The 10,325-nt window shown below is 40.2% G+C and overlaps 1 protein-coding gene across 1 annotated transcript in view; it reads left to right on the forward strand.

The window, feature by feature from the left end:
• The window catches only part of CNTNAP3 (contactin associated protein-like 3), a 243,023-nt gene extending 235,788 nt beyond the window's left edge, over positions 1-7,235 (forward strand). Inside the window, exon 22 of the mRNA XM_006877478.1 lies at positions 7,048-7,235. Coding sequence (XP_006877540.1) covers positions 7,048-7,235 — 188 coding nt within the window. The remainder of the gene's footprint in view (positions 1-7,047) is intronic.
• The last annotated feature ends 3,090 nt before the right edge of the window (positions 7,236-10,325 follow it).

Below are 10,325 nucleotides of genomic sequence, written 5' to 3' on the forward strand. Positions count from 1 at the left end.
ATACATACATATATTGTTGTTAAGTGCCGCCGAGTTGGTTCTGACCCATAGCGACCCTGAACAGGGTTTCTGATGCTGTAAATCTTTACAGGAGTAGAAGGCCTCATCTTTCTCCCATGGAGCAGCTAGTAGTTTCGAACTGCTGACCTTGCGGTTCACAGCCCGATTTGTAACCACTATACTACCAGAGCTCCTATATATATGTGTGTGTGTGTGTGTGTGTGTGTGTGTGTGTATCTATATATATGTATTTATTGTGTTACAATTGTATAGTCCCAGGTCCCCAGCAGAAGTGAGAGAGTCCCTCATGCATGTCCATTATATTGAGATCAGGCTGCACCTCTGAGGAAGCATCCCTTCAATTGATTGGCTGCTCATAGAAGCTCATCATAGAACTAACTTCCTGTATTGGTTTTCATCACCATGGAAATAAGCACATCCCAACTGATAAACCTCTGGAAATCCTGGCCTAATTGAGTTGACTCAGAAACCTAGCTATTATAGTCCACCCTTTTCAACTCAAAACCTGTAAACAATATGCATTCTCTCTAAATAAAGAAAATTGTAAAGTCATCCTTGTGCCTAACATGATCTAATTAAACAGATACAACCGAAAATGCACTGGCCCCATTTTCATAAGTATTCCAAATCAACAAAGCAAAACCATTTGATGCACACATACAAAACAAGATAAAATATAAATATGTATATATTCATTTAAATGTCTAAAGGGCACAATCTGAAAGCCAGCCTCCTTCCTGCTCCTAAGCACACAGACTTACACAATCCATGGGCCTTGAGTCAAAAGCTGCTCTGTCTTTCCATGCCACTGCCTCTGCCATTGGTCTGCTGTCACCACTTTTCCAGGTTAGGATCCCACTAATGCTGTTCCTTCTTGATGGTACTGGAATCATCTGTTCCTGAAATGAAATCTAACTGCTCAGTTCCCAGGTCTCCTTCCTTGCCTTGCTGCCTCTGAAATGCAAAACACCAAATGTCTGCTTTTCCCCCTCCACTTGAATCTCCTGTACTCCCAGCAGTTCTCAGGAGCTCTGTTAACATAGTGGTTATGAATCGGTCAGCAGTTTGAAACTACCAGATGTTCCACAGGAGAAAAATGAAGCTTTGAAACTCTATATATGAGTCTGAACAGAAGCCACAGCACACATCCACCAACATTCTGGGTTTCTCTGCATGTCTTTTCAAATGCAAATGTACTAATTCTGAAGATTCTGGGTGGGGCTCAGGATTCCACCTAAAGTCCCATGCTCTACAATGGCTTAAAGCAAAAAGCCAGAATTTTCAGGGCAAATTCTAACTCCCCTTTTAGTAATCCTTTCAAGTATAGGCCGAAGGAGGGCTTACTAGCTCTCTGTAATCATAATTCCCAATATTCTTATCACAGATGTGTGTCTATTTTACAATAATAGGTAGAAGAAACCAATAATTCCTAAAGCAGATAAACACAGAAACCTTAAAATACCCAAATTCAAATTTCTCCCTTGGGCTAATCCTATTCATATGCATATGGTGTTAGGCCTTTGGCTGTGTGGATTCCTGTGGGCGCAGGCCCAGTATCAGCTATCCTTTCTAACTCATTAGTCATCAACTACAGGCAACTCCAGAGTCCTGGTGTGGTGCTATGGGTTAATGCACCAGACTGCAAAGCCATTTGAACTGCAAGGTTGGTGGTTCAAGCTCACCAGCTACTCCTCGGAAACCCTATCCAGGGCCCCTATGGGTTGGAACCGACTTGATGGCACTTAACAACAACAGGCAACTCCAAAGAGCTCTTTGAATCAGGCTGGGAGCCTCAAGTTCAGCAGTTCAAAACTATCAGCTGTTCCATGGGAGAAAGATGAGGCTTTCTGTACCCATAAAGATTTACAACCTCGGAAATCCTGTGTAGGGTCACTATGAGTCAGAACAGACTCCATGCCACATAACCACCACCACATGCAACTCCAGAAGCTGCTGCTCTCCCCTGTGCTGAAATATTTTATCCCATGCTCCTTTGTTCTTTCTCCCACAAAACCTCACAATATCATAGATCTGGAGCCATTACAATGAATCTTGCTCATAGCTCCAACAGCTTAAACTTAGTAGTGGCCATGTCTGACTTCCTCTGACTCCACATGGGGGAAAGAGGACCAAACTCAAAATCAAGGCCAAGTCCTGTGAAGTGAAGGTCAGACATGCCTCCACCCTATATCAGTACCTTTAAAATTAGTCAGACTTGAGAACCAATTTAGAAAACTCATCCTTATGATTTTGTTTCTTTAAAACCCCACTTTCAGTACCATATGTCCTAGGCCAGGTTTGCTAGAGAAACAAAACCAGTGAAACATATATGTAGAGAGAGAGAATTTTATTATCTTAGATTGTAGAATCCCAGGTCCCCAGCAGAAGAGAGTGAGCCCTTCACAAGTGTGCATTGGGATCAGGCCACACTGCCAAGGAAGCGTCCCTTCAGTTAATTGGCTGTGCCTGTATTAGGTTTCACCATAGGAATAAGCACATCCCAACTACTAAACGTCTGGGATTCCTGGTCTAGTCAAGTTGACACAGAAACCTAAGCATTACACCACCTGAGATCTTTTAATGTTGGCTCCCAGGCAGCCCCATGACTTGTCTGCCAGTTTGTCATATTGTGGTAGTTTTTGTCCTGCTGTGATATTGGAAGCTATGCCACCAGCATTTTAAATACTAGTGGGGTCACCCATGGTAATCAGGTTTCAGTGGAGTTCCAGACCAAGACAGACTAGGAAGAAGGAGAAGCAGATTACTTCTGAATAGTTAACCACTGTAAACCTTATGAAGAGCAGCAAACATTTTTATTGTCTGAAATATTACCGGAAGATGAGCCCCTCAGCTTGGAAGGCATTCAAAATATAACTGGAGAAAAACTGCCTCTTCAAAGTAGCGTTGACAGTAATGACATAGTCAGAACAAAGTATTCAAGACATTCATTTGCTGATGGGGCACAACTCAAAATGAGAGAAAAACTGCTGGAGACAGTCATTAATATTGGAATGTGGAATGTACAAAGTTTGAATCCAGGAAAATTAGAAGTAATTAGAAATGAAAGTGAACACATAAAGATTGATATCTTAGGCATTGTAGTTGTTATTAAGTTCCGTTGAGTCAGTTCTGACTCATAGCAAGCCTATAAAGGGTTTCTGAGGAGCCAGAGGTGGGTTTCAACTGCTGACTTATGGTTTGTAGTCCAGTGCTGATCCTACAGCACCACACCAGGAGTCCTATCTTAGGTATTAATGAGCTTAAATGGACAGATATTGACCATTTAGAATTAGATAATCATATGGTTTACTATACCAGGAATGACAAATTGAAGAGGGTCACATTCATCATCAAAAAGAGCATTTCATGATCTGCCTTGAAGTGGCACTATAGGGTAAACGCTGGACTGCTAACTGCAAGATCAGTGGTTCAAATCCTCCAGCTACTCCCTATACAGGGTCTCTATGAGTCATACTGACTCCATAGCACTTATCAGCAGCAATCACACAAGGAAAACCAGTTAAATCCACTATTATTTTTAAGCATCAACTACTAAAGCCAATGGTGATGAAATTGAAGAATTCTACCAATTTCTTCAGACTGAAACCTATCAAACCTGCAATCAAGATGCATTGATAATTACTGGTGATTGGAATGCAAATGTTAGAAAGAAAGGAAGGAACGATCATTGGAAAATATGGTCTTAGTAATAGAAGCAGTGATGCAGATCACAATAGAACTTTGCAAGACCAATGACTTATTCATTGCAAATACATTTAACAGTGACTATACACATAGATTCAACAGATGAAATGCACAGCAATTAAATTGACTGTATCTGTGGAAAGAAACAATGGAGAAACAGTATCATCAGCCAAAGAAAGACCAAGGGCTGACTGTGGAATAGACCATCATTTGCTCATATGCAAGTTCAACTGAAACTGAAGAAAATGAAAATAAGTCCATGAGAGCCTTAATTTGGCCTTGAATCTATTTGACCTGAATCTATTTGACCTGAATTTGCCCATCTCAAGAACAGATTTGATACATTAGATACTAATGACTCAGATGCAGAAGATAATGTGGAACTTGGAACCATCTGAGTAAGATATAATTGCTGACATCTGATGTAGGTTGGCTTAAAGTAAAGAACACCAGAGAGATGTTTACTTGTGTTTTATTGATTGTGCAAAGGCATGCAACTGTGTGGATCATAACAAACTAAGGATAACATTGTGAAGAAAAAGAATCCCAGAACACTTAATGTGAAATCTATAGCAGGTCCGGTCAGTTGTACTATCTTCAGAACAAGGGGATACTAAATGGTTTAAAATCAGCAAAGAGATGCACCAGAGTTGTATCCTTCCCCCATACTTGTTCAATCTGTATGCTGAGCTAATAATTTGAGAAACCAGACTATATGAAGAAGAAGTTGATATTAGGATTGAAGGAAGATTCGTTAACAACTGCAATATGCAGATGATGACATAACCTTGCTTATTGGAAGGGAAGAGAACTTGAAATACTGACAAAGATCAAAGACTGGATTGCACCTCAGTATAAAGACAACAACACTCCTCACAAGTGGACTCACCAATAAATAACATCATTTCAATGGATAGAGAAAAGATTGAACTTTTTGAAGACTGTATTTTGCACGGATCCAGTGCTTCCACAAATGAATTACTTCCATAAACCAATGTTCATGGAAACAGCAGTCAATAAATCAAACAATGTATTGAATTAGGCAAATTTGCAGCAAGAGACCTCTGTAGTATTCAAGAGAAAAAATACCAGTTTGAGGACAAGTTACACTCACCCAAGCTGTGGGATTTTCAGTCACCTCAAATACATGTGAAAGTTGGACATTGAATAAGGGAAACCTCAGAGGAATTGATGCATTTGAATTATGGTGTTATAGAAGAACATTGAAAATGTCATGGATTACCGGAAAAGCAAACAAGTCTGACTTGGGAAAAGTACAGCCCAAATATTCCTTAGAAGCCAGGATGGCCAGATTTTGTGTCTCATACTTTGGACATGTTGTCAGGAGGATCCAGTCCCTGGAGAAGGACATTATGCTTGGTAAAGTGGTCAGCAAAAAAGAAGACCCCCAATGAGATGGATTGTGGTGGTGGCAGCAACAATGGACTCAAACAGAGCAACAATTGTGAGGATGGAGCAGTGTTTTGTTCTGTTGTGCAATAGGGTCGCTATGAGTTGGAAAGAACTCAACAGCACACAACAACAACAGCAAGAAGCGTGCTACAGTCTCACGTAACTATGCACTTCATCATGGCCACATAATCAGAAACATTCCATTATCTTTGCCGTTTACAAAAAAATGATATATTTTGTTATTGCAGAGACCATGGACAGCAAAACATGTACCAATTCCAGTTTGTACTTGTGTGATTTAGAGATGTTGATTACATTATTTGAGTTTTACAATCATTCTCACCTTCCTTTTCTGAGTGGTCTCTCCTGTTAACATAAGCTCACTACCCCTTAAGGTTCCAGTCTAATCTTTTTGAGTTACTGTTTTCAGTTTGATCTCATGTAGATGGATCTTGAAAGAGCACAATGCTCAAGATAGATGGCCTTGATTAGGTAGGCTACACTATTTTTAGTCTCAAGAAGACTACAGGGGATAATTCTGATTTAAGGTGTAAAGATTATTTCAGGGCAGTAGTTTCAGAGGTTCATGTAGCTAATTGACACCAGAAAGCTGAGATTCAATGAGAAGCTGACCTTTGTTTGCCATATTTCATTGGTTAGATGCAAGCACAGGCCCCACCTATACTCTTAAGCAAGGAGATCACCCAAGGATGTAAACACAGTGGTGATGGGGCCACCTTAAAAGCTTGTGTTTATCATAGGGATTTATGCTGTGCCTGTCACATCACTGTACATGAACATCATTAAAATACAATTTTTATTAAATTATACAGTAACATTTAATTTCTCAATGGTAGCATTACTCACTCTCTAGAATCGGGCTGTGAACCGCAAGGTCAGCAGTTCGAAACTACCTGCTGCTCCGCAGGAGAAAGATGAGGCTTTCTGCTCCCGTAAGATTTACAGCCTTGGAAACCCTGTATAGGGTTGCTATGGGTCGGAACTGACCCAATGGCACTTAACAACAACAACAACATTTGAATATAATCAAACCCACTTGCTCATTACCATGAAGTGTGGATGTGGTCTGTTGTTCTTAAATGCCGTTGAATCAATTCTGACTCATAGCTACCTATATAGGATGTGGTCTAAGAGGACAGATACATTTTTCTGCATTTAAGCCTGAAGGCATTAACTGAAATATAATTGTGATGTGTCTTTAGAATGGAGACATAAAACAGTTATGACTAAAGGTTGTAGGGATTCAGAAATACTTAATCTTTATTAGTTGCCCTCAAAATTTATATCATATATCACATATATATCAACAAATATACATATTTGAAGGGATGAAAATTCATTGGAAAATGGAATTAAAAGCAAATGGAATTTTTCCACAAACTTTTTGAAGCCCCCTTTTGTGTGTGTGTGTGTGTATATATATAGTGGTAAAGTGTTTGGCTGCTCACCACATGGTCAGCAGTTCAAATCCACCAGCTGCTCACATAGCGTAATGGTTACGAATCGGGCTGCTAACCTCAAGGTCAGCAATTTGAAACTACCAGGTGTTCCATGGGAGAAAGACGAGGCTTTCTGCTTCCGTAAAGATTTACAGCCTGGGAAACCCTGTGCAGGGTCGCTATGAATCGGTTCCGACTCCACGGCACATAACCACCACCACACCAGCTGCTCACATGGCAGTCTGCTTTCGTAAAGATTTTGGAAATCCTACAAGGCAGTTCTACCCTGCCCTTTAGCACACTGTGAGTCAGAAAAACTCGATAGCAATGAGTTTTGTTGTTGTTGTTTTTTTATATATATACGTAGAATAGTCTAGTAAGGATTTAGGTAGGCCAGAATGAACATTTATGTTCTGACTCTGTGTTTTCCTTTCTCCTCCCTCCCTAGGTGTGATAGCAGTTGTGATATTTATCTTGCTCTGCGTCACTGCCATAGCCATACGCATTTGCCAACAGAGATGGTTTTACCAAAAACACAGTGCCCCCCAAAATGGAGACAATGCTGAGATTTCTCTGAAAAGTGAGCTCAACCTGCAAACTATAGTCGATGAAAGTCAAAAAGAGAACTTCCTATGACTGGCAACTGTGGATCCTTTATGAGTAGGACAGTGTGACTTTCTGGCTAAGCCAGGGCCTCTCAGTGGATTAAAACCCCCATCTTATCCTCTAGAGACAGGCCATGGATGCAGCCCTGGCCCCTTGGCCACATCAGGCTCCAGAGGCAGAAGAACCTGCTCTCTTGCTTCTTTTCTTCATGATCTGCTCGTATAGCAGTGAGTAAGTGTGGTCGTGAACCACTGCTGGCAGTGTCTGCCTGTGTTGACCTGGTCTTCAAAAAGAAAATGCAATTTGCCTAATGATGGAGCAGTGGTTTAAATAAGGAAACCCTCTGAGTTATGACCCTGCCTTCTAAAAAATTGTAGCACAGATGTTTATTTTAGAAGTGAAAGTCTCAGTTGAATTCTGATGTGTTATGTTACATGGGAGGATATAATGAGGCCCCTTTCTTGATCACCTGCTGACATTTGGAACCCAGGAAATGGCCTTGACTATGAACCAGAGCCCATTGGCCAAAAGTGTATTAGAGACCTGGGGGAAACGTTTTGGTTAACTGCTTTTACTGTTTGATTCTTAAGTCAGTTTGATTTCATTTTAATCATCAAATTAGTCTGGGTGTCAGTGATGAAATTGTAGTATTGAATTCAGGTATGGAACAAAAGCCTAATAAATAGCAAAATGTGTACAGGACTTCAAAATGTGATCATTGATAAGTTGCAAATTTTTCTTTTTAGTATCTAACTATAGCCTTTGTAAATTTTAATAATGACCACCTATCATTGATCTCATAAAAATGTATATTTTCTAACTAAACCTGTGCCCAGATATAAACATTGTAGATGTATCTTTCATCCACAACTGTAGCACTTGAATGAAATATATCCTTAAACTGTTTCCCTTAAATGGGGTGAGCAGACCAGTTTTTCTTTATAGTCATATTGCTATCCTTTTCTAAAGATGTCTTCGATTATTAAGACAAAATCCCATTCAGAACTAAAGCTCTCAATTTCTCTTCCTAAAATTTGAACTGACCTAGCCAAAACTTTTCCTGAATTACCCTCTCATATAGTTGAAATTTAGAATATCAAATAATTCTCTTGCTAATTCAAATAAAATTGACTGTCTCTGGTCCTAAGTCTAGGATCATGGATCAATTTCTCATACAGAACCCAAAATCAACATACGCTATTAACTAGTTCCTGTCCTGTTAGAATTTATTCACACACCTGCAGAGCAAGTAATCCATGTCAACTGTGGGAAGTATCCCAGTAACTAAGTTTTGTGGTAGTGCTCATTAGATAACTGTATGGAGCCTCTATCTTCAGCAGAGTGTGGCACTGTAGAGTAAGCACTGGACTGCTGGCTGCAAGGTCAGAGGTTCAAACCCACCAGCTGCTCGTCAGAAACCCTATACAATGGCACTTAACAACAATAACATCAAGCCAACTGTAGTAGAAAAGTGCTGTACTATGGGTATATCACCTGTCATGAGGCTCCCAAGTATTAATTATAGATTTTACCTACATTATATATTTTATCTACCTGAAGACAAATTAGGAATTTATCTCAGAGCTTACATCTACTTTTAAGTGTTCTTTTTAAAGAGTATCCTTTAAAACAAAGAACAAAGAATCTTTATTCTTTAGTGACCCTGTAGGGTTTCTGAGGAACAATTGGTGGGTTTGGACCTCTGACCTTGCAGTCAGCAATACCCTGCTTACTCTGCATTGCCACACTCCATTGCAAACGGAGGCTCCATACAGTTACCCAGTGAACACTGCCACAAAAAGTAGTTCCTGGGACGCTTCCCACAGTTGATATCAGTTGTCTTTTCTTATGGCATTTGTATCAGCTTCCACAAATAGTTTTGTTCTTGTTAAGTGCCATCAAGATGGTTCCCACTTACAGTGATCCTGTGTATGGTTTCTGAGGAGTGGCTGGATTTGAACTGCTGGATATGTGGTTCAAACCACCCTTTCAGTCCAGTGCTTATCTTATGGCGCTACACCAGGATGTCACCCATTTATTTTCTCAGCATTCCTGTGAGTAAGGAGCTAGTCTTCAGCCAGGGTGGTGAATCTCCTTGGAGACTGATGTAGGGAAGGATCCACTTCTCCACTGACAGTAGTTTGTCAGAATTCAGTTCTTGGCTGCTGTAGGATATATGGTGACTTGTTTCTTTAAAGCCAACACAGGGGAGAGACACTCGGGAGCCTATTCGCTTGCTAGAAGGAGTCTTATGCTAGGATAAGTCAAACAGTACTACTACAAAATCATAGAAAGTTTCATGAAACAAAAATATCAAAACATACAGCTATTGTTTCTCCACATACCCTTCATCTAGATCAACACTCTTTTGAAAGTGGTGTTTCCTTCCTGCTCAACCCTTCCCCAAAGAATTCTGTGCTCTTCAATTTATACCACAATAAAATGGCAGTTTTGGCATCCTCCAAGGACTCAAATCTTGTTCCTTTTAAATGTTCTTTGAGTTTGGGGGACAAAAAGATATCTTAAATAGCAATGTGAAAGCTGTAGGGGTGAAGGGGCAATGTTTCCCAATGAAATTCTCATAGGACACTACTTGATACCCTCGAAGAATGAGCAGGTGCATTGTGGTGATAGGAAATCCCTCAGCACAACTTCCCTGGCCTTTTTTGCAACAGTCCAGTCTTCAGTTTTCTTAACACCTGTTCATAATAATCTCTTCTGATGATCCTGTGTCCTTGGAGAAAATCTATGAAGATGAACCCTTTAGAATCTCAAAAACATTCACCATAACTTCCTGAGCTAACCTCGCTGCCTTGATTGATTGACCCGGCAGATTCTCTTGAAAGCCACTGTTTTGAATGAGGTTTTGTGAAGGTACTCTAAGGAGACTAAGACAAGTGTATTGCTGAGAACACATGTCTGTAGCCATCCACTGATCCCAGAAATATGTTTAAACATGTTTTGTTTGGAATCAACCTGAGCACTTATGAACTGGAACCCTGGTGGCAATACTTTTAGCTTATCCTCGTAACATAATCCGGCTGACTGATTGGAAGAGATCCGTATTTGTGCCAATTCCAAACAGAGGTGACCCAATGGAATGTGGAAATCATTGGACAA

This window comes from Chrysochloris asiatica, unplaced genomic scaffold (genome assembly GCF_000296735.1).
Source record: "Chrysochloris asiatica unplaced genomic scaffold, ChrAsi1.0 scaffold00506, whole genome shotgun sequence".
Classification (NCBI taxonomy): domain Eukaryota; kingdom Metazoa; phylum Chordata; class Mammalia; order Afrosoricida; family Chrysochloridae; genus Chrysochloris; species Chrysochloris asiatica.